The sequence below is a fragment of the Pristiophorus japonicus genome, chromosome 1, assembly GCF_044704955.1.
Source record: "Pristiophorus japonicus isolate sPriJap1 chromosome 1, sPriJap1.hap1, whole genome shotgun sequence".
In the NCBI taxonomy this organism is placed as follows: Eukaryota; Metazoa; Chordata; class Chondrichthyes; family Pristiophoridae; genus Pristiophorus; species Pristiophorus japonicus.
Genome location: NC_091977.1, coordinates 538,202,548 through 538,227,807, shown reverse-complemented (window position 1 = coordinate 538,227,807; position 25,260 = coordinate 538,202,548). Strand labels below are relative to the sequence as shown.

At 47.4% G+C, this 25,260-nt stretch overlaps 1 protein-coding gene across 1 annotated transcript in view; it reads left to right on the top strand.

Moving 5' to 3' along the window:
* LOC139272802 (transcription initiation factor TFIID subunit 4-like) overlaps positions 1–10,836 on the top strand; it is a 190,479-nt gene extending 179,643 nt beyond the window's left edge. Inside the window, exon 15 of the mRNA XM_070888948.1 lies at positions 6,680–10,836. Coding sequence (XP_070745049.1) covers positions 6,680–6,844 — 165 coding nt within the window. The 3' untranslated portion in view covers positions 6,845–10,836. The remainder of the gene's footprint in view (positions 1–6,679) is intronic.
* Positions 10,837–25,260: the final 14,424 nt, after the last annotated feature.

Genomic DNA, 25,260 nt, shown 5'->3' with positions numbered 1-25,260 from the left:
CTCGGCTGTGACAAGACCGAGTGGTTCTGGTGGAAGACGGGCTTGAGCGGCTTATTGGCGAGGAGCAATGTCCCCGCTCACTCCGAGGTGCGCGACCACGTATCAGTCACGTGATCCCGCGCAGGCCCCTCATCAGCCGCTGCCGCTGGAAGAGATACAGCGCAGAAAATTTAAATGCACCAACCGCGAAAAGAAAATTGGAGGGAACATTGATTAGTAGGTGCCGTTTGATGCCACGATTGATTACTTTTTCCATCAGTTTGATTCTTCTTCGGCGCTCCCTCGAATCAAGGATGACTTGCTTCCACGCCAAAAAGGGATGAGTTCAATGAGTTCACAGGTGTATCAATATTCCAGGTCCCGAACTACATGTTGAAGGGTGGAAGATGCCTGTACGTGGATTTTTTTAACGTGGGGTGACCGTTGCACACCAGCCACCACACGGGCTTGACAGAGCTAGGTCTTGGTCCAGTGGTAAGGGTTAACCAGGACGACTGGAGACCAGCTCTGCTGCATGGACCTAGTGCGCACACATATCGCAGTGTGGGCTGGGCCCGTGCTGCCCCTGGGCCCTCGCCTCTCCTGGGCCCCGATCACGTCGCTCAGCTGACGAGGGCTGATTACAGCAGTAATTTGGCTCGGTTAGATTTGCTCTGCCTTTTGTGGATAGATTGTGCTTGGGACAAATTTCCACTTTGTTGGGCAGATGCCAGTATCCCGAGCTGCACTAGCACAACTTGGCTGTGGTGCCAACTGGCTCTGATGCCCACATCTTTGGAATTTACATAACATCTTTCACACAATGTCCCTACGTAGTATAGTGCTGTGATTTGGGGAGGGGGCAAGAGTTTCTTTTTAAAGGAGCTTATGATCAAAGATCAATATTCATCCTCAACCAGCACTTTTTAAAAAAAAAAACATTGCTATTTGTGGGAGCTTGCTGTGCGCAAATTGACTGCTGCGTTTCCTACATTACAACAGTGACTACACTTCAAAGGGTACTTCATTGGCTGTAAAGTGTTTTGGGACGTCCTGAAGTTGTGAAAGGCGCTATATAAATGCAGGCTCTTTTTTTCTCTCCTTTCTCTCTCGCTTGCACACGCTCTCCTTCCCCTTTGTCTCTCTTCCTCTCCACCTTTCTCCCCTCCCCTCAGTTTGAATGCTCAGTGATCATCCTTGTGTTAAATATAGTGGTTGATTCCGCTGTTCAATTTTAATATGCCTTATTTTTTAATATAACTCTGGGTTGGCAATAGGCAGACAGGTCATGACTTGTGCGTGACCTTCATCTGACCCAAAGTAATGACATGTAATGGTAATCAGTGTAGCCGAGGGATTCCTCAAGGCTTGTTACTGCTGCAAATCTGATGGCCATGATTCAAAGATCTAATTGCATTAAACTATGAAGGTGATAATCTTGATACTGGTCAAATTTACTTTGCCTATCTGGAAATAAAGGTTTTTGAATTCTGTGGAAAATAATGGGAGTGGCATTTACTGGTGAAAATGCATTAGTAATTTTCTGACTGAAAAGAAAGACTTGCATTACTATAGCGCCTTTCTCAACTTCAGGACTTCCCACAGCGTTTACAGCCAATGACACACTCTTGAAGTGTAGCCACTGTTGTAATGAAATGCTGCAACCAATTTGCACACAGCAAGCTCCCACAACAATGACCAGATAATCTGCTTTTTTTTTTTTAAATGATGTTGATTGAGGAATTAATATTGGCCAGGACACTGGGGTGAACTCCCCTGCTCCTCTTCGAAATATTGGCCATGGGATCTATTGTGTCCACCTGAGAGGGCAGACCGGGCCTCGGCTCAGATGTTTGAGATCGTGTGATATGTTATAGCTGCAGGAGGGCGATGGCTCACTGCAGTGCGGGCAGTTACAGCAAGACTGGCGAGGTCGGGGTGAAGGAGTGGCAAGAGTTCGTAGAAGGATATGATCAGGGCCCAGGAGAGGCGAGAGTTCGGGGCCCAGAAGAGGCGAGGGCCCAGGGGTAGCACGGGCCAGCCCACACTGTGCGATATGTGTGCGCACTAGGTCCGTGCAGCAGAGCTGGTCTCCAGTCGTCTTGGTTAACCCTTGCCACAGGACCAAGACCTAGCTCTGTCAAGCCCGTGTGGTGGCTGGTGTGCAACGGCCACCCCACGTTAAAAAAAATCCACGCACAGGGCATCTTCCACCCTTCAACATGTAGTTCGGAGCCTGGAATATTAGGTCCTTCATTGAAACACCTGTGAACTCATCCCTTTTCGGCGTGGAAGCAAGTCATCCTCGTTTCGAGGGACTGCCTATGATGATGATGGTGTGCACCCTGGAGATTCCTGTACGTATTCCTGGTGGTTGATGCTCCTGGCCGGGGAAGCTGGTCTCTGTGCCGAGGTACTTGATACAGTATCAGCATGTGGCTGTGTGGGCCTTCTCGCCACCAAATCACCTACTGAGAACTGACAAACCCGTTGTGCAGCTGCAATATGAATTTCTTGACATAATATCTGCTTATGACAACTTGTATTTATACAGTGCTTTCAGTGTAGTAAGACGTTCCAAGGGCACTTCACAGAGAGGAGCATTATAAAACAAAATTTGACACCAAGCCACACAAGGGGAAGTAGGGCAGGTGACCCAGAGCTGATTCAAAGAGGTAGATTTGAAGGAGGAAAGGGAGGCGGAGAGGTTTACGGAGGGAATTCCAGAGCTGAAGGAATAGCCACCGATGGTGGAGCGATGGAAATCAGGGACGCTGGAGGCCAAAATTGGAGGAGGGCAGATATAAGAACATAAGAAATGGGAGCAAGAGTACCCTCGAGTCTGCTCTGCCATTTAATATGATCATGGCTGATCAGGTCATGGACGCAGCTCCACTTCCCTGCCCGCACCCCATGACCCCTTATTCTCTTACCAGTTAAGAAACTGTCTATCTCTGTCTTAAATATATTCAATGACCCAGCTTCCACAGCTCTCCGAGTCAGCGAATTCCACAGATTTACAACCCTCTGAGAGAAGAAATTCCTCTTCATCTCAGTTTTAAATGGGTGGCCCCTTATTCTAAGATCATGCCCCCTAGTTCTAGTCTCCCTCATCAGTGGAAACATCCTCTCTGCATCCACCTTGTCAAGCCCCCTCATAATCTTACACGTTTCGATAAGATCACCTCTCATTCTTCTGAACTACAATGAGTAGAGGCCCAACCCCCTCAACCTTTCCTCAGAAGTGAACCCCCTCATCTCCGGAATCAACGTAGTGAACCTTCTCTGAACAGCCTCCAAAGCAAGCATATCCTTCCTTGATGATGGACTCCAGTTCCTCTGCTGCCCAACTCTCGTGGAAGGCCGTGAGCGTACCGATGGACACCATGTGCTCCATCTCCAGGGACACCCTGGCGCGAACGTAGTTGCAACAGCTCTACAAACCACAGGTGCATACGTAACAACTGTAAAGTGCTTTGGTAGGTCCAGTGGCCGTGAAAGGCGCTATATAAATGCAAGCCTTTCTTTAATCCTGTTGCCTCCAAAGCAAGTCTCGGCGGAGGGCTGGAGGAGGTTAGAGATGGGGATGGGCGAGGATACGGAGGGATTTGAAAACCAGGCTGAGAATTTTAAGATCGAGACGTTGCTGGGCTGGGAGCCATTACAGGTCAGTGAGCACAGGGGGTGATGGGTGAACGGGACTTAGGGCACGGGCAGCCAAGGTTTGGATCACCAAGTTTATGCAGGATAGAAACATAGAAAATAGGTGCAGTAGTAGGCCATTCGGTCCTTCGAGCCTGCACCAACATTCAATAAGATCATGGCTGATCATTCACCTCAGTACCCCTTTCCTGCTTTCTCTCCATACCCCTTGATCCCTTTAGCCGTAAGAGCCACATCTAATTCCCTCTTGAATATATGTAACGAACTGGCCTCAACAACTTTCTGTGGTAGAGAATTCCACAGGTTAACAATTCTGAGTGAAAAAGCCTCTCCCCATCTCGGTCCCAAATGGCCCACCCCCCCCCCCCCCCCATCCCTAGACTGACCCCTGGCTCTGGACTTCCCCAACATCGGGAACATTCTTCCTGAATCTAACCTGTCCAGTCCCGACAGAATTTTATTGGTAGAATGTGGGAGGCCAGCCAGGAGTGCGTTGGAATAGCCATGTCTCATGGTAACCAAGGCACGGATGAGGATTCCAGCATCAGGTGGGCTGAGGTGGGAACCGACACGGGCAGTAAGGCACTGGGTGGCCACAACAAGCAACTCATCAGTTGGATAAACGGTGAGCTTCAGAGTAAAGCTCTGCATACCGGTCCCGATAAACGTGCCTGGTTATCATCCTGCATTGATGTGATATTTTCTATTCCCCATGTTATCCATCCCATCTCCTCTCCAGAGAAGAGGCAGTTTATTCATGATTACTGACACCCAATTGGCCTGGGTTTTTATCTGGTTTTTGCCTCTCCCAGGAGATCACATGGCTCCGGTTGGGGTGGAGTGTAGAATGTTTCAGTGTAAGGGGTGTCGCAGTTGTGTGAGGCAGACGGGTTGGGCTGGTTGCCCTTTACCTTTCCGCCATTGTTCATTGTCCATAGGTTTATATGTAACCTTCAGGGCTGCTGACCGAGGGCCGTGCGGCTCTTTGTCGGCCGGCGCGGACACAATGGGCCGAAATGGCCCCCTTCTGCGCTGTAAATTTCTATGTTTCTATGTCCTGGCTGCATTCTACGTCGAATCCAATGATGAAAGGAAAGTTGCTAAACCTATGCTGCCCGGACGACATGGATAATTTTGACGCAGTTCAAACAGCCATAGAGGTGAGAGTGAATTATAGAAGTTTACAGCACAGAAGGAGGGCATTTGGTCCATCATATCTGCTGGCCGAAAAAGAGCTATCCAGCCTAATCCCACTTTCCAGCTCTTGGTCCGTAGCCCTGTAGGTCATGGCACTTCAGGTGCACATCCAAGTACTTTTTAAATGCAATGAGGGTTTCTGTCTCTACCACCCTTTCAGGCAGTGAGTTCCAGACCCCTACCGCCCTCTGGGTGAAAAAAGGTTCTCCTCAACTCACTTCTAATCCTTCTACCAATTACTTTAAATCTATGCCCCCTGGTTATTGACCCCTCTGCTAAGGGAAATAGATCCTTCCTATCCACTCTATCTAGGCCCCTCATAATTTTATGGCTGCGTCTATTTGTACTAACTGAAAGGCAGCTGTTTCTCTGATTGGCTCTCCATTTTCACATGACCTGTTGCTGATTGGTCCCCTTGGAGGATAAGCCACACCCTGACGTTCCTCTGGAATGTGTAACTGGAACTGCCCAACCCAAGTTCTGACTGACTTTCCAATTTGTAATTCAATCCATTTTGACTTCAGAAGCCACAGAGGATAGATCTCCCCAAAAACCACCAAGTTCCAGCCGAAGTCCCCTGCGCAAATGCGTCCCTCCCACAGCCGAAGTCCCTTACCCAAGTGCAAGAGCTTAGCCGCCCCCCCCCCCCCCCCCCCCAAAGATGGAGAATTGTTAACGGGTTTATTGGGTATGAAGTGAATAGTGACAGTGTCGTGACTTCTGGATTTCATCTACCCCAACGATGTCCCTTGTAAGGCACGCACCGAGCTTGCACGCACCAGGGGGTTGGAAGAACGTGATTTCCCATCCCCCACCTCCCACCCCCCACCCCCCACCCCGACTCCAGGAATCAGTCTGGTGAAACTTTACTGCACTCCCTCAATGGTCGTTGGGTCCAAAACTGTCCACAATACTCTAGGTGCGGTCTCATGCAGGTACAGCAGTCGGTGAAGAAGGCAAATGGTATGTTGGCCTTCATGGCTAGTGGATTTGAGTGTAGGAGCAGGGAGGTCTTACTGCAGTTGTACAGGGCCTTAGTGAGGCCTCACCTGGAATATTGTGTTCAGTTTTGGTCTCCTAATCTGAGGAAGGACGTTCTTGCTATTGAGGGAGTGCAGCGAAGGTTCACCAGACTGATTCCGCGATGGCTGGACTGACATATGAGGAGAGACTGGATCAACTGGGCCTTTATTCACTGGAGTTTTGAAGGATGAGAGGGGATCTCATAGAAACATATAAAATTCTGACGGGATAGGTTAGATGCAGGAAGAATGTTCTCGATGTTTGGGAAGTCCAGAACCAGGGGACACAGTCTTAAGGATAAGGGGTAAGCCATTTAGGACTGAGATGAGGAGAAACTTCTTCACTCGGAGAGTTGTTAACCTGTGGAATTCCTTACCGCAGAGAGTTGTTGATGCCAGTTCATTGGATATATTCAAGAGGGAGTTAGATATGGCCCTTGCGGCTAAAGGGATCAAGGGGTATGGAGAGAAAGCAGGAAAGGGGTACTGAGGTGAATGATCAGCCATGATCTTATTGAATGGTGGTGCAGGCTCGAAGGGCCGAATGGCCTACTCCTGCACCTATTTTCTATGTTTCACCAGGGCCCTATATAATTGTAGTAAGGCATCTTTACTCTTGTACTCAAATCCTCTTGTAATAAAGGCCAATATACCATTTGTTTTCTTAATTGCTTGCTGTATCTGCAATGTTAACCTTCAGTGATTGGTGTGCAAGGACACCCAGGTCCTTCTGAACACCAACACTCCCCAATCGCCTTTGCTCTTGTACTCTTTCCAACCAACAGCTAACCACGTGCGTTTTCCCTTCTCCTCCCCAGGGATTGAGTGGCAGCGGGAATGCACTTGGCCCTCGAGCGACATCGGCCCGACCCTACCTACGACCGAGGGTGACGCGTGTCAATCTCAGGGACCTCCTCCTCTGCTTGGAGCAGGAGCGAGCACGCCATCACTCGCTGCTCTTGTACCGAGCGTATCTCAAATGAAGCGAACCGAAACCGTATGCTGGATTCATGCCCGGGGGCAGTGGATGTGTTGGGGGAGGACCCCCTTCCCTTCCCCCCCCCCCCCCCCAAATCGAGCCGGTGGCACAGACCGTTCTGCTAAATGATGCGTCGTTTCAGGAAAGCCGTGACTCTGGACCTCGGGCAGCCTTGTTTACTCTTGTGACTTTATTTTTTAAAAAGGAAGAAAAAAAAAAACTGACGGGTACAAATTTTGGCTTTTGTTTCGAGAATGAAACCGAACTCTTGAAAAGGCAAGGTCTGGATTAAGTAGAATTTTCTAGTATCACTTGTGAAATTGAATTCTCTCCAGTTCGCAGATTCAGAAAACTGGTATAGATGTATATGATACTTATATATATAAAAAAAAATTAATCTTCTGCAATTGTTCCATTTCTAAGCTGACCCTACAGATAACTGTGATGCAGAAAGTTGTTAAACGACTTGCAGTGTTCTTTCCCAACTCCCCTCCACTTAAATGCGCTTTATCTATCTCACGATATGTTGCTCCTTCAATGTGGTATATTCATGGATGTGTGTCGTTTCCCCCCTCCCCTCCCTGCCCCAAATAGGTCTTCCTGCTCTGTATAACCGGTCCTCTTCAGTCCTTGTCCTTGCATTGATGTGAGGCACACTCCCTTTCATCCGAGTGTTTAGTCTTTGTAGCAGGTAGGTTTTCGCTTTTCAGTCTCGAACCAATTAATTTTACACGACGTGTTTAACCGGTTTTGAGCGGTCTAGTGCCATATTATTTTTTTTTCTGCATCGACTGCAAAAGAAAAAGAAAATCTCTTGCCCCTGGCCATTCGTGTTTTTTATATCTCCTCCTCAGGGTCTCAATCACAACTCCGCTTTCTGAGAAGTCTCATGCGGGCTCTCAGAGAGCGTGAAATTGAAAAGAAAAGAGAGTTTGCTTTCTTCATTCCAACAGATATGGCTGATGCAGAAATTAACAGATTGGACCGTGGTATTCCTCCCCTAACTACCACCTAGTAATAGTCGACTTAGGCAAGTCTTAACCTTGGACACCTGACAATCATGCTGAAATTCCTCCCTCCCCCTGGCCAAAATAATCAAATCCTTAGCTTTGGGGCCAGATCAGATATAGCGACTTGAGCAATCGACTATACTTGATTCTGCCAGGGTGTTAATGCTAATAGCCTGGTAATTCCATAATGGTGAAGATTTATTCTGAGAGTGAAGCTTCTTCAACATTTAGGTTTGCATCTATCCCACGTGTGAATTTGTTGGACCAAGGCAAACTGCTGACTATCATTCCCACTGTTTTGCGTCCAGAATTCTGGATTTCCCACCTTTATTGCACCAGAGACCAGCTCGGACAGCACGAGAGCAGAGGCCTGCAACCTCATTCGATTCAGACACACCCAAGCAGACTGTGGATACGTACTCGCTGAGGTGTTGGTTCGGCTCAGCGGGTAGCACCCTCGCCCCTTCAGTCAGAAGGTTGGGGCTTCAAGCCCCCTGCCCCAGGATTTGACCACCTAATCTAAGGCTCTACACCCAGTGCGGTGCTGAGGGAGTGCTGCACTGTCCCGAGGGTGCCGTCTATTGGATGAGGCGCTGCTGCCTGGTCAGGTGGACATTGAAGGTCTGCGGCACATGCTCCGAAGTGGTTGCTCCCCCTGGTACCCTCCTCGACACTTATCGGTCAATCAACGCTGCCAAAACCGATTTCATCTGGTGATTTGCTGCCGGTGGGACCTTGGCTATGTGGGCTTGTTCTGTCATCTTTGCCCACATAGCCTCCGTGACCACACTTCAAAAGTAATTAATTAAGGGTGAAGTGCTTTCAAATGACCCGAGAGTGTGAACAGTGCAGTCGGTATAACATGCTGGTTTGTTTCGGGGTGAATTTTTTGTCGGCCTTTCAACGCAGTTATTCGGAACAAGTACAACTAATGAGAACAAGCCATTCCATTACTTGCATATGGGGTGGTTATACAGTTAACCAAATCCCTGCCAAGAAAGAAGTGCAGTTCCACTCGTGTCTACTCTCTGCTCCCCTCAAGCGAGAGACGCTCTATTTATCTCTCGTATTTAGAGTCCAACAAACTGAGGAGGCGGTAAGGTCATTCGCCTTGATGTTTCAGCAACCATTGTTCCGTGAATAACTGTGGTCTCAATCCTCGTATGTCCAGCTGTCCTCTCTGGGCAGGTGTTTTACCTCCACTGCAAGTTACCTGTCCAAAGACATAGCTGGAAATGCAAAGGAACTTGGGTAATCTGCAAATAAATGATGTCGTTATTTACTTTTATCCCTGCCAGATATGAGCTCCTCCATTTGGCTCACTCTATAGATCACGTACTGATATCCAGTGAACAGCTACACTGAAGATGATACCGTTTTTTTTTATATAATACAGGGAGGGAAAGATGATGAGCTGACCAAACTTCAGCAAGAGAGGGGCGTCCCTGTGATTCTCTTCCCAACCCGTCCCCCGGGTTAGATGGGGCGAAAGAACGCAGGATTGCCGCACCTGAGAGAGTGACGCCCGAAATTCCATCGCCGCACATCCTCTCCATTAGCAGCAGGAAGATCGGTGGAACCCCCTGCTTGCGGGATTCATCCAGGGATCCAGTGCTGATCCTGGGGTGTGGGTCGCCGGGGGAAAAGTTGCGGCTGGCGAGTGGGAGAACGCGCAAGGAAATTCCCGGCGTGATTATTTCAGCACCTCCCAATTTCGCGAGCTATCGACCAAACTCTGGTGTTCGATGAACAAAAGGTCGGTGGAGAAAAAGCCCGACACGAGCTGGGCCGGTCACCTTTGACGTCTCTCGGGGCGTCGGGTTGAACGAATATCTCGGGATCTTTTCAGGCGCCTCCTTTCCACCTCAAAACACCCCCTCTCCCCCCCCCACCCCCACCCCCACCCCCACCCCCCGCATCTACCAGACCGGTTTCCAAAACTACTTGTTCAAGTGGAAAGGATATCCCGTTTTGACATTTCTTTCTCTGCCATTCCCAGATTGGGATTTTCCCCTTTTTCCCCCATTGCTATCTTCAGGCAAATCTGTTCAGATAGCCAAAAAGTTGCTCCAATGTGTTAAAGCACGGTGGTGTAACATAGTGTTTGAAACGTTATTCAGCCACTTTAACACATCTAATGATGTATTGTTTAGGCTCCCCCCCCCCACCCCACCCCCCAAAAGTCAAGAGTAGGTGGATTATTTTTTTATATAATATATTAAAGCTAGGGATATTCTGCGATTTAAAAAAAAATATATATATATATAATTTTGAAGCCATTTTGAGTAATATATAAAAGAGTAAGTGATTTTGTTTCCTATAATGTAAAGAGGGGTAACCTCACGTAAATAGTTTGAACTTGTAGTTACCCTTCATCATTTAGGCAGTGGGAGAGGGTTCAGAGAAACAAATGCTGGGCCGTGTGATGTCGCCTGCAATTTTTCGGCGCATTCAAGAGCAATGTTCGCTCTTCACGTGCGCGCGGCCCATTCACAATACTGCGCATGCGCGCGCTTTTTTGGGGCGTTGAAAAGCCGGCTGCGTGGGATCCCTGGTGTGCTGTGCGGCCACACGGCTTGAAGGGAAGATGTTGGTTTAATAGCACCTTTGTCTCTCGTTGAAGCCTCGAAAAACTGGGCACTGGCCCAGTGAATCGTAAAATGAGATGTGAGCCAAAGTTATATAGAAGAAAATATATGTTTGGACCCTTGTGCATTATGACAGGTACGAGGTTTCTTTATTTGTACATAAGCTTCCAAAACAGCACGTGCTGTGCGAACATATTATTTTTAATAAGTGATGTGTATATAAGCTGCATTTCTTCTTGATAACTATAGTTACGTTGGGGCTTTGTACCTATTTTGTATAAAATTTTCTTTATTTTCAAATGCCCCTATATTAAAGTAATCTTTATTGGACATTTGAAAGAATGTTAAATATATATATATATTTGGTTTTGCAGAAAAACTTCAAAAATCATAAAAACATGACGTCACAAATAATATGGTTACACTGGTATTTTTGTCAAAATGGATCTCAAAAATACGCTTTTTTTTTTAGTCCATTCATTTTTACATGGAAACTTGCATAAGGTGTCAAATTTTGGTTCAGTGGGTGGCACTCCTCACCTCGGAGTCAGAAGGTCGTGGGTTCAAGCCCCACTCCAGAGATTTGAGCACAAAATTCTAGGCTGACACTCCAGGGCAGAAGTTCGGGAGTGCTGCATTGTCTGAGGTGCCGTCTTTCGGACGAGATGTTAAACTGGTGTAGGTCTCCTTATCCAAGGAAGGATATACTTGCCTTTAGAGGGGTTGCAACTAAGGTTTGGTAGATTGATTCCTGGGGTGAGAAAGTGAGTTGAACTGGGCCTATATTCTCTGGAGTTTAGAAGACACAGAGAGGATCTCATTGAAACATGTAACATTTGTGACAGGGTAGATGCTGAGAGGCTGTTTTCCCCCGGGCTGGAGAGTCCAGAACGAGGATGCATTGTCTCAGGATAAGGGGTCGACCAGTTAGGGCTGAGATGAGGAGAAATTTCTTAACTCAAAGGGTTATGAAGCTTTGGAATTCTCTACCCCAAAGGGCTGTGGATGCTGAATCGTTGAGTATATTCAAGACCGAGATCAATAGACTTTTGGACACTAAGGGAATCAAGGGATATGGGGATCGGGCAGGAAAGTGGAGTTGAGGTCGAAGATCAGCCATGATCTTACTGAATGGTGGAGCAGGCTCGAGGGGCCGTCTATTCCTGTTCCTGTTTCTTGCATTCTTATGTAAGGGATCCCATGGAACTATTCGAAGAACAGCAAGGATGTGTTCTCTCCAGTACCCTGATCAACCCGTGTTCCTCAATCAAAATCACCAGAACAAACGATCCGGTCTTTATTTCATTGCTGTGTGTGGGAGCTTGATATGCGCATGTTGGCTGCATTACAAAACAATTTTCTCAGCATTGCATTACTACATTACAATACATTACAACAGTGACTGCAATTCAAAACAAGTCATCATCATCATAGGCAGTCCCTCGGAATCGAGGAAGACTTGCTTCCACTCCCGAAGTAAGTTCTTTGGTGGCTGAACAGTCTAATATAAGAGCCACGGTCTCTGTCACAGGTGGGACAGATAGTCGTTGAGGGAAAGGGTGGGTGGGACTAGTTTGTCGCATGCTTCTTCCGCTGCCTGCGCTTGATTTCTGCATGTTCTCGGCGTTGAGACTCGAGGTGCTCAGCGCCCTCCCGGATGCACTTTCTCCACTTAGGGCAGTCGTTGGCCAGGGACTTCCAGGTGTCAGTGGTGATGTCGCCCTCCTGTATGGCTCAGAGGCATGGACGATGTACAGAAGACACCAAGTCGCTGGAGATATATCACCAACGATGTCTCCGCAAGATCCTGGGAGGACCAACGTCCGTGTCCTCAATCAGGCCAACATCCCCAGCATCGAAGCACTGACCACACTTGACCAGCTCTGCTGGGCGGGCCACATAGTTCGCATGCCAGACATGAGACTCCCAAAGCAAGTGCTCTACGCGGAGCTCCTTCACAGCAAACGAGCCAAATGCGGGCAGCGGAAACGTTACAAGGACACCCTCAAAGCCTCCCTGAAAAACTGCGACATCAAAACAAGTGCTTCATTGGCTGTAAAGCATTCCGGGACGTTGTGAAAAAGTGCTACAAGAGCAATTTCTTTCTCGCTTAACAATATTTATATAGCGCTTTTAACGCAGTAACATCTCCCAAGGCGTTTCACAGGAGCAATTATCAAACAACATTTTACACCGGGCCACATAAGGAGATATTGGGGCAGATGACCAAAAGCTTGGTCAAAGAGGTAGGTTTTGAGGGGTTTAGAGAGGGAATTTCAGAGCTTAGGACCCAGGCAACAGAAGGCACGGCCGCCGATGGTTGAGCGATTATAATCCGGGATGCTTAAGAGGGCAGAATTAGAGTCGTGCAGAGATCGCGGGACTGGAGGAGATTAGAGATAGGGAGGGGCGAGGGCATGGAGCTGGTAGTGAGAGAGAGCGGTGGAGAGGTTTAGGGAGGGAATTCCAGAGCTTAGGATCCAGGCAGCTGAAGGCACAGCCGCCAATGATGGAGTGCTTTTAGCCCCAGGCGGCAGTGATTAAATTCAGCACAATTTATGTTGCAGTTCTGTGATATAATTTCCTTTTTATTTACAAAAAAAAATGAGGGAAAAATGTCACCTTTTATCACTGGGTTTGTATAAAATAAATTTAAATGGTCGTCTTTGGCAAGAGATCCTAGCTGCATATTTTGGTGTCCGATTAATGGATTGCCAAAGTAACCCATGGTTCTGTAATAGAAGGGACGATTTACATACTCTTACTGGCACGTGGCAATCCAGGGATTGTTTTTTGGTAATACTGTGCAGATTCTGTAGTATTTGAGTCATTTAGTGAACCTTCAAAGCTCCAGTAACATGACATTAATTTTACCCTTAAATATTTTCCTTCTGCCATGTTGGGTTTATTTAACAAAACATCTGACCTTTCTGTCCAGCCGCACTGGAGAAGCCTAATTTAATGACTTTCATGCAGCTATGTGCATGTTAAAATTGAATCATACAGCACAGAAGGCGGCCATTCGTCCCATCGTGCCTGTGCCGGCTCTTTGAGAGAGCTACTGATTAGTCCCACTCCCCCTGCTCTCTCCCCCGGCCCCACACAAAGTTTAAACTAAATGCAAGGGTATAGATATCAGGAAAGGATGAACAGGTTGGGTCTCTTTTTCTCTTGTGGGGATCGGGGGCAGGCTGAAGGGTGACCTAATAGAGGTCTTTAAAATTATGAAAGGTTTTGATAGCGTGGTTACAGAGAATGTTTCCACTTGTGGGGAAGATCATAACCCTAGAGGCCATCAATGTAAGATCGTCACCAAGAAATCCAGTGGGGAATTCAGAAGAAATTTCTTAACCCAAAGAGTGGTGAGAATGTGGAACTTGCTTACCACAGGGAGTGGTGGCCGTGCCTTCAGCTGCCTGGGCCCCAAGCTCTGGAACTCACGACCTAAATCTCTCTGCCTCTCTACCTCGCTCGCTCTCCTTCAAGACGCTCCTTAAAACCTACCTCTTTGACCAAACTTTTGGTCACCTGTGCTATTTTCTATTTATGCGGCTCGGTGTCAAATTTTTTGTCTTGTAATACTCCTGTGAAGCACCTTGGGAGGTTTCACTACGTTGAAGATCTTGGTAGTCAGTCGTATAGAAACATAGAAAATAGGTGCAGGAGTAGGCCATTCGGCCCTTCGAGCCTGCACCGCCATTCAATGAGTTCATGGCTGAACATGCAACTTCAGTACCCGATTCCTGCTTTCTCGCCATACCCCTTGATCCCCCTAGTAGTAAGGACTATATCTAACTCCTTTTTGAATATATTTAGTGAATTGGCCTCAACAACTTTCTGTGGCAGAGAATTCCACAGGTTCACCACTCTCTGGGTGAAGACATTTCTCCTCATCTCAGTCCTAAATGGCTTACCCCTTATCCTTATACTGTGACCCCTGGTTCTGGACTTCCCCGACATTGGGAACATTCTTCCTGCATCTAACCTGTCTAAACCCATCAGAATTTTAAACATTTCTATGAGATCCCCTCTAATTCTTCTGAACTCCAGTGAATACAAGTCCAGTTGATCCAGTCTTTCTTCATATGTCAGTCCCGCCATCCCGGGAATCAGTCTGGTGAACCTTCGCTGCACACTCTCAATAGCAAGAATGTCCTTCCTCAAGTTAGGAGACCAAAACTGTGTACACTACTCCAGGTGTGGCCTCACCAGCAATAACTCCCTGCCCCTGTACTCAAATCCCCTCGCTATGAAGGCCAACATGCCATTTGCTTTCTTAACCACCTGCTGTACCTGCATGCCAACCTTCAATGACTGATGTACCATGACACCCAGATCTCGTTGCACCTCCCCTTTTCCTAATCTGTCACCATTCAGATAATAGTCTGTCTCTGTTTTGACCATCAAAGTGGATAACCTCACATTTATCCACATTATACTTCATCTGCCATGCATTTGCCCACTCACCTAACCTATCCAAGTCACTCTGCAGTCTCATAGCATCCTCCTCGCAGCTCACACTGCCACCCAACTTAGTGTCATCCGCAAATTTGGAGATACTACATTTAATCCCCTCGTCTAAATCATTAATATACAATGTAAACAGCTGGGGCCCCAGCACAGAACCTTGCGGTACCCCACTAGTCACTGCCTGCCATTCTGAAAAGTACCCATTTACTCCTACTCTTTGCTTCCTGTCTGACAACCAGTTCTCAATCCATGTCAGCACACTACCCCCAATCCCATGTGCTTTAACTATGCACATTAATCTTTTGTGTGGGACTTTGTCGAAAGCCTTATGAAAGTCCAAATATACCACATCAACTGGTTCTCCCTTGTCCACTCTACTGGAAACGTCCTCAAAAAATTCCAGAAGATTTGTCAAGCATGATTTCCCTTTCACAAATCCATGCTGACTTGGACCTATCATGTCACCTCTTTCCAAATGCGCTGCTATTACATCCTTAATAATTGATTCCATCATTTTACCCACTACTGATGTCAAGCTGTTATAATTCCCTGTTTTCTCTCTCCCTCCTTTTTTAAAAAGTGGGGTTACATTGGCTACCCTCCACTCGATAGGAACTGATCCAGAGTCTATGGAATGTTGGAAAATGACTGTCAATGCATCTGCTATTTCCAAGGCCACCTCCTTAAGTACTCTGGGATGCAGTCCATCAGGCCCTGGGGATTTATCGGCCTTCAATCCCATCAATTTCCCCAACACAATTTCCCGACTAATAAGGATTTCCCTCAGTTCCTCCTCCTTACTAGACCCTCCGACCCCTTTTATATCCGGAAGGTTGTTTGTGTCCTCCTTAGTGAATACCGAACCAAAGTACTTGTTCAATTGGTCTGCCATTTCTTTGTTCCCCATTATGACTTCCCCTGATTCTGACTGCAGGGGACCTACGTTTGTCTTTACTAACCTTTTTCTCTTTACATATCTATAGAAACTTTTGCAGTCCATCTTAATGTTCCCTGCAAGCTTCCTCTCGTACTCTATTTTCCCTGCCCTAATCAAACCCTTTGTCCTCCTCTGCTGAGTTCTAAATTTCTCCCATTCCCCAGGTTCGCTGCTATTTCTGGCCAATTTGTATGCCGCTTCCTTGGCTTTAATACTATCCCTGATTTCCCTTAATAGCCACGGTTGAGCCATCTTCCCTTTTTTATTTTTACGCCAGACAGCGATGTACAATTGTTGTAGTTCATCCATGCGCTCTCTAAATGTCTGCCATTGCCCATCCACTGTCAACCCCTTAAGTATCATTCGCCAATCTATCCTAGCCAATTCACGCCTCCTACCTTCAAAGTTACCCTTCTTTAAGTTCTGGACCATGGTCTCTGAATTAACTGTTTCATTCTCCATCCTAATGTAGAATTCCACCATATTATGGTCACTCTGCCCCAAGGGGCCTCGCACAACGAGATTGCTAATTAATCCTCTCTCCTTACACAACACCCAGTGTAAGATGGCCTCCCCCCTAGTTGGTTCCTCGACATATTGGTCTAGAAAACCATCCCTTATGCACTCCAGGAAATCCTCCTACAACGTATTGCTTCCAGTTTGGTTAGCCCAATCTATATGCACATTAAAGTCACCCATGATAACTGCTGCAACTTTTTTTCATGCACCCCTAATTTCCTGTTTGATGCCCTCCCCAATATCACTACTACTGTTTGGAGGTCTGTACACAACTCCCACTAATGTTTTTTGCCCTTTGGTGTTCTGCAGCTCTACCCATATAGATTCCACATCATCCAAGCTAATGTCCTTCCTAACTATTGCATTAATCTCCTCTTTAACCAACAATGCTACCTCACCTCCTTTTCCTTTTATTCTATCCTTCCTGAATGTTGAATACCCATGGATGTTGAGTTCCCAGCCCTAATCATCCTGGAGCCACGTCTCCGTAATCCCAATCACATCATATCCGTTAACATCTATTTGCACAGTTAATTCATCCACCTTATTACGGATACTCCTTGCATTAAGACACAAAGCCTTCAGGCTTATTTTTTTAACATCCTTTTAGAATTATGATGTAGTGTGGCCCTTTTAGTTTCTTGCCTTTGTTTACTCGGCCTTCCACTATTGCTTTTTACCTTTCTACCATCTGTTTCTGACTCCATATTACTTCGCCCTATCTCGCTGCATAGGTTCCCATCCCCCTGCCATATTAGTTTATCCAACAAAGACGTTGACGTGCTAATCATTAATGGCATGTGTCTTCAAGTGGCTGTGTAAGCCAATTCTGGACGCACATAGTCTCTTGCACGTCGGACAAGGGAAGTTCGATGTGCCTGATGCTGACAGTATTGCCACCTGATGCCGTCTATCTCTAGTGTCCCGCAGGCGTTGACATCAGCTTCCTTCAAAGGTCTGGCAGGCAGTCCTCGTGAGGGTTCGCCACTGGATTTTATTAGCTGCTGTATTCTCGAGGTCCTTTGGTCGATTGCCACAGTACTGGAGGTTAGCCTTGATGCAATCTTTGTAGCGCTTGCAGGGGTGCCCCTAGTGTCTTCGACCTTCACAGAGCTCGCCGTGAAGAAGTTGATGAGGGATCCTTGGCTCATCCATGCGGATGACATGTCCAGCCCACCGGAACTGGGCTCTCCTGATCACCACCTCGATGCTAGTTGATTGTGCTCTCTCCAGAACGTCAAAGTTTGACACCCGGTCTTGCCAGCATATGTGGAGTATAGATCTGAGACTGCGCATGGAAAGCTTCCAACTTTTTGATGTGACGCCTGTAGGGTGCCCAGGTCTCACATCCATAAAGGAGAGATGAGAGAACGACTGCTCTATACACCGACAGTTTACTTGACTGTCGGATGTGGTGGTGACTCAACACCTTAGTGCGCAAGCGACCAAGTGCCTGGCTGGCTTTACAGATCCTTGCATCAATCTCCTTGTCCAAGGACCCATCACTTGATATGATGCTGCCAAAGGTACTTGAAGCTATCCACTGGCTTTAGTTGTATACTGCCGATGAAGACTGTGGGAGCAGGTGCTGTGGTGCCAGGGGCAGGCTGATAGAGAACCTCGGTGTTACTAAGGCTGATGGTTAGGCCAAACAATTCTGTTGCTCAGCAAATTTGCTGAGTGTGAATTGTAGGTCACTCTCCATGTGTGCCATAAGGGCGCAGTCATCAGTAAAGAGTGCCTCTCGGATGAGTCGTTTCCGTACTTTGGTCCTTGCAGCAAGGCGGCGGAGGTCGAACAGTGAACCATCTAATCGATATTTCAGGTAGACCCCAAACTCAAGTCTTTTATGGCATAGTTCAAGACGCAGGTAAAGAATAGGTTGAACAGAACTGGAGCGAGTACACAACCTTGTTTCACTCCATTTGAGATGGCAAATGGGGCCGTGGTTGTGTGTCTGAGAGCACTTCACCTGTCATGTTGTCATGAAACAGCTCGATGATGTGGACAAACTTCCTTCGGCACCCAAGTTTCGTCAAGATTGACCACAGCGCTGCTCTGTTGACAGTATCAAAGGCCTTGGTGAGGTCAATAAATACAGCGTACAGGTCCATGTTCTGCTCAATGTTAAATACACGTTAAGGTATATGGAATACGTGCCTTTATTGGCCGAGGCATAAAATACAAGAGCGGGGAGGTTCATGCTTGAACTGTATAAAACACTGGTTAGGCCACAGCTGGAGCACTCCGTGCAGTTCTGGTCACCGCATTACAGGAAAGATACGATTACACGAGAGAGGATACAGAGGAGATTTACGAGGATGTTGACAGGACTGGAGAAGTTTAGCTGTGAGGAAAGATTGGATAGGTTGGAGTTGTTTAACCGAGGAGGCTGAGGGGAGACCTGATTTGAGATGTATAAGATTGGAAGACCGGGATAAGAGTGGTTAGGAAGGACCTATTCCCCTTAGCAGAGAGGTCAATAACCAGGGGGCATAGATTTAAAGTAATTGGTAGGAAGTTTAGAGGGGAGTTGCGGGGAGATTTCTTCACCCAGAGGGAGGTGGGGGTCTGGAACTCACTGCCTGAAAGGTTGGTAGAGGCACAAACCGTCACCACATTTAAAAAGTACTTGGATGTACACTTGAAGTGCCGTAACCTAAGGGCTACGGACCGAGAGCTGGAAAGTAGGATTAGGCTGGATAGCTCTTTGTCAGCCGGCATAGCTTCCTTCCATGCTGTAAGCTTCTCTGATTCTGCAGCAAACCGTCTATTTACTTGGCAAGCAGCAATGCAAAGGCATTGAATGGCAGTGTGAGGGTGGGTGACCTATCCCTGATCCTACTACTTGTGTTCAAACATAATCTATTTACAGAGTCTACTTTAAAGAGAGTCCCAACGAACTGCAACAAACGGAACTCGACGACCAAAACTTAAGCAACATCTCCCGATAAGAGCAGGGTGATCTCTCCAGCAACATACAGTCAGTAGAGGATTTTTAAAAATTATTAATTCACGGGTTGTGGGCATTGCAGGCAAAGCTAGCATTTATTGCCCATCTCTAATTGCCCTCGAGAAGGTCACATAATACAAATTGATCATTTCCCCAGCAAAATGCAGTAAGGTGGAGGATAGTTACACAACACAAATCAATCCCAGCCACTTGCAGTGGTGCGGTCTAATAGAATTGTAGAAATTTGCAGCGGGGAAGGAGTCCGTTTTGACCCATCGTGTCCGTGCCGTTGCCTGGCGTGATTGGTGGGGAAGATTGACCGATTATCCCCACTCTGGCCGGGAATATTGGTGGCACGACCTGTAGCCCACTTATTTTGCGGTAATCCGACTGTAAGGCGTGACACTCCACCATCATCATCACAGGTGGTCCCTCGTACCGAGGATGACTTGCTTCCACGCTGCAAAGGGATGAGTTCACGGATGTTTCAATGAAGGACCTAATATTCCAGATCCTGAACTACATGTTGAAGGGTGGAAGATGCCTGTGCGTGGATTTTTTTTAACGTGGGGTGGCCGTTGCACACCAGCCACCACACGGGCTTGACAGAGCGAGGTCTTGGTCCAGTGGCAAGGGTTAACCAGGACGACTGGAGACCTGCTCTGCTGCACGGACCCAGTGCGCACACATATCGCAGTGTGGGCTGGGCCCGTGCTGCCCCTGGGCACCGAACTCTCACCTCTCCTGGGCCCCGATCGCGTCCCTCTACAATCTCTCGCCGCTCCTTCGCCCCGACCTCACCGCTCCTGCTGTACCTGCCCGCGCTCCAATCAGCAGTCGCCCTCCTGCAGCTGCACTGAGGCTATCTGTGGACTAAAACCGCAAAAAGGTCAGCTCTTTACAGCTTGTTGGATTGTGAATGCTGAAGTGAAATCCCAGGACTTTGAGTGATGGGTGGATGTTAGTTGCAACTTCAGCAGCATACTATACTGAAGGAGGAGGGGGATTTCCACTCGGTCCTTTCACGGAGGAATACCTTCAATCTGCAGGTGTATTTAATGTAGAAGATCTTGCAGAATTCTCTCTGGCAACCCATTGGTCACTATAACAACCCGCTGCAGCCCAACCTATCCAAATGAAGAAATGTGGAAGTTTCTTGCCGCATTATGTACGTCAATAGAATCCATCCTATTTGGAGGTGATATTTCAATAAAGGAAAAAGACTTGCATTTATAACGGCGCCTTTCACAACCACCGGACGTCCCAAAGCGCTTTACAGCCAATGAAATACATATTGAGTGTAGTCACTGTTGTAATGTAGGAAGTGGGACAGCCAATTTATGCACAGCAAGCTCCCACAAACAGCAATGTGATAATGACCAGATAATCTGTTATAGTGATGTTGATTGAGGGATAAATATTGGCCCCAGGACACCGGGGATACCTCCCCTGCTCTTCTTCGAAATAGTGGCCATGGGATCTTTTACGTCCACCTAAGAGAGCATCCAAAAGATGGCACCTCCGACAGTGCAGTGCTCCCTCAGCACTGCCCCCCCCCCGACAGTGCGGCGCTCCCTCAGCACTGCCCCTCCGACAGTGCGGCGCTCCCTCAGCACTGCCCCTCCGACAGTACGGCGCTCCCTCAGCACTGCCCCTCCGACAGTGCGGCGCTCCCTCAGCGCTGCCCCTCCGACAGTGCAGCACTCCCTCAGTGCTGCCCCGCTGACAGTGCGGCACTGCACTGGGAGTGTCAGCCTGGATTTCTGTGTTCAAGTCTTCTGGAGTGGGACTTGAACCCACGACTTTTTGACTCAGCCGAGTGTGCTGCCCACTGAGCCACGGCTGACGGAGTTAAAGACGCTGTCGAAATGCAAGTTATTTTTTAAAAATATGAATGCATGGCTAAATAAAAAAAACTATTAATTTCATGATGCAAAGGGATAGAGGGAGAATTACTTCTCAATTACAACATGGGATTCGACCTCTGGTCTACAAATAAGGACTTTGCAAACGAAAGAGGGAAAACCTTGGACCAAAATGGTAAGCTAGCCCGGAGGATTCCATCCCATGACGTAAAAACAGTGTTGGCAATGGTGAAACTTTGCAACTCATTTAATATCGTACGCTCAGACCACAGTATTTTGACAGCAGCCATTAGTCTTGGCTTAAGGGCTCCCAGAACAAGCAGCAGTATGCCAGGCAGAATGTTAAAGTGGCACAGATTAAATTAGGATGGTAACGTGAAAAGCCAATTCACTGTCACAAAATCTCGAGCAGATTTATAGAACTTTGCAACGGAAGAAGAGAAAAAAATAATTCACTCCAAGCAACAGCTGGAGCCGCAAACCCCACAGGATAATCCCCACGAAAACGAATAGCTGAGAGAAAGCCGATCTGAAATATCATCCCGTCGTGACAATACCACAGCGATCGTCTGATCACCAGACGGTGATGGTCTTTTCAAAGGAAGACTGTGTACTAGCTACAAGATGCACTGCGGCAACTCGCCAAGGCTTCTTCGGCAGCACCTCCCAAACATAGACTCTATGTAGGGCTAGACTTTCCATTATTATCACATCACCCAAAAATGGGCGATACTTCCGGCATTAGTGGTTTTATTTTTCAGGATTGCTGGAATGTCGCCCATTTTAAAAATCACTAGCTTCGCCGCCTTAATTTGGGTGATAGCCTTGGTGATGTGAAATGGGCCTTCGCAATGTATTCAGTCGTGCAAGGCTGGCATCGGCCATTCCGCGCATGCGTTTTTTTTTTCAGTCAATTAACTTCCCGCGATTCGGGGGGTCATCTGCGCATGCACAGAAGACAAAGGGAGAGAGGGAAGGATGGTTGTGTCGAAGCAATGAAGATGGAACACGGGGAGTCAGGAGAGAGTGATGTTGCGGAGGTTGCAGGAAGAAAGAGGGCGAAAGCCTTTTCTGACGAAGCCAATGAAGCTCAGGTCCACGAGGCGGAGACTTGGCACCAATTAACCCGGGTGGATGTGGGAAACCCCCCCGCCTCTCCCCCCCCCCCCCCCCCCCCCCCCCCCCAGCGTATACCAGCGAATATAGGCGGACGTCGCCAAAGTGGTAACTTCGGCAGCCCACGACGCAAGAGAATTTACAGCGCAGACGGAGGCCATTTCGGCCCATCGTGTCCGTGCCGGCTGGCAAAGAGCCACACGGCCCTCGGTCAGCAGCCCTGAAGGTTACATGTAAACGTGGTGAACAATGAACAATGGCGGAAAGATACAGAGCACCCGACCCAACCAGTCCGCCCCCCCCACACAACTGTGACACCTCTTACACTGAAACATTCTACACTCTGCACTCCACCCCAACCGGAGCCATGTGATCTCCTGGGAGAGGCAAAAACCAAGCCAATTGGGGAAAAAAATCTGGGAAAATTCCTCTTCGACCCATCCAGGCGATCGAAACTAGTCCAGGAGACCACTCTGGATGTTTTTGATTCCCTGCGGTACTTACTATTATATCTGCGCCAGCCAACAAGAGGTTATCCAGGCTAATCCCACTTACCAGCTCTAGGTCCGTAACCCTGCAGGATATGGCACTTCAAGTGCCCATCCAAGCACCTTTTAAATGTGGTGAGGGTTTCTGCCTCTACCACCCTTCCGGGCAGTGAGTTACAGATCCCCACAATCCTCTGCGTGAAGAAACCTCCCCACAAAACCCCTCTGAACCTTCCACTAACCACCTTAAACCTATGCCCCCTCGTAATTGGCCCCTCCACCAAGGGAAATAGGCCCTTGCTATCCACTATATCCTGGCCCCTCAAAATGTTATACACCTCCATGAGGTCTCCCTCAGCCAAGGAGAACAAACTCAGCCTATCTAATCTGTCCTCATAGCTAAGATTCTCCATTCCAGGCAGCATCCTCGTAAATCTCCTCTGCACCCTCTCCAGTGCAATCACGTCCCTCCTATATTACGGCAACCAGAACTGCATGCAGTATTCCAACTGTAGCCTAACCAAAGTATTATACAATTTAAGCATAACCTCCCTGCTTTTGTATTCTATGCCTCAGCCAATAAAGGTAAGCATTCCGTATGCCTTCTTATCCACCTTATCCACCTGGCCTGCTACTTTCAGGGATCTGTGGACAAGCACTCCAAGGTCCCTTTGTTCATCTACACTTCTCAGTGGCCTACCGCTTAATGTGTATACTCTTTCCTTATTAGCCCTCCCCAAGTGCATTACCTCAGACTTCTCTGAATTAAATTCCATTTGCCACTGCTCTGCCCACCTGACCAGTAGATTGATAGCCTCCTGCAGCCCATGACTTTCCTCTTCATTATCAACCACACAGCCAATGTTAGTGTCATCTGCAAACTTCTTAATCATACCCCCGATATTCAAATCTAGATCATTGACGTATACCACAAAAAGTAAGGGACCCAGTACTGAGCCCTGTGGAACCCCACTGGAAACATCCTTCCAGTCACAAAAACATCCATCAACCATTACCCTTTGTTTCCTGCCTCTAACCCTTTTTTGGATCCAACTTGCCACTTTGTCCTGGATCCCATTTTACCTTTGTGACCAGTCTGTCATGTGGGACCTTATCAAAAGCCTTGCTCAAAGTCCATATACACTACATCGTACACACTGCCCTCATCGACACTCCTGGTTACCTCCTCAAAAAATTCGATCAGGTTAGTCAAATACGATCTTCTCTTAACCAATCCGTGCTGACTGTCCCTAATTAATCCTTGCCTTTCCAAATGCAGATTTAACCTATCCTTCAGGATTTTTTCCAATAATTTTCCCACCTCTGAGGTTAGGCTGACAGGCCTGTAATTACTCGGACTATCCCTTTCTCTCTTCTTAAACAAGGGTACTACGTTAGCAGTGCTCTCAGCTCATCTGCCTTATTCGCTGTACTTGCATTGTTTATACCATTTAGTACAGGAAGATCTCCTTGATTACTACTAACTAGCCCTTGTTGCTTCTGTCTTACAGATTCACTTTCTATATTCTTGCTTTCCAATTTCAGCTTTACTTCCTTCCTTATTGAATTTGTCCTCGGGTTCCCATCCCCCTGCCAAGCCAGTTTAAACTCTCCCCGTGGCAACCCCACGACCTCTACCACCTAGGAGGACAAGGACACCAAGTTCCCCTCCAGGTCCCACACCATCCTGACTTGAAAATATATCGGCCATCGTCGCTGGGTCACAATCCTGGAACTCCCTCCCTAACAGCCCTGTGGGAGCACCTTCACCACACGGACTGCAGCGGTTCAAGAAGGCGGCAATAAATGCTGGCCTTTCCAGTGACTCACACATCCCGTGAACGAATATATTAAAAAAAAAATGCATGTGTCATTTTTCGCGATCTTATCTTCAAATAGACGTGTTGTGGGATCAAACTCACTCCAGAAAGTGTAGCACATAAAGCTAGGCTGATACTTCAGTGCAGTGCTGAGGGAGTACTGCACTCTGAGGTGCTGTCTTTCAGATGAGCCGTTAAACCGAGGCCCTGTCTGCTCTCTCAGGTGAACGTAAAAGATCCCGTGACACTATTTCTGAGAAGAACAGAGCAGTTCTCCCTGATATCTTGGCCAATCACTTTAAAAAAAAAACAGATTATCTGGTCATTATCATATTGCTATTTGTGGGAGCTTGCTGTGCGCAAATTGGCTGCCACCTTTCCTACATTACAACAGTGACTACACTTCAAAGAGTACTTCATTGGCTGCAAAGCGCTTTTTGACGCCCTGAGGTTGTAAAAGGCCATTTATAACAAATTCTCTTTTCTAGTAATTAGTTCACGTTTTCAATAATTTATAGATTTTGCTTCAACGATGGTTTGTGATAGAGGATTTGACATTCCAACCACCCTAATCCTTTAAATCTTTTTGCAATTTATCGTAAATCTGTGCCCTTTCATTAGCGGATCACTGATCAGTGGAAGCATTCTGACACT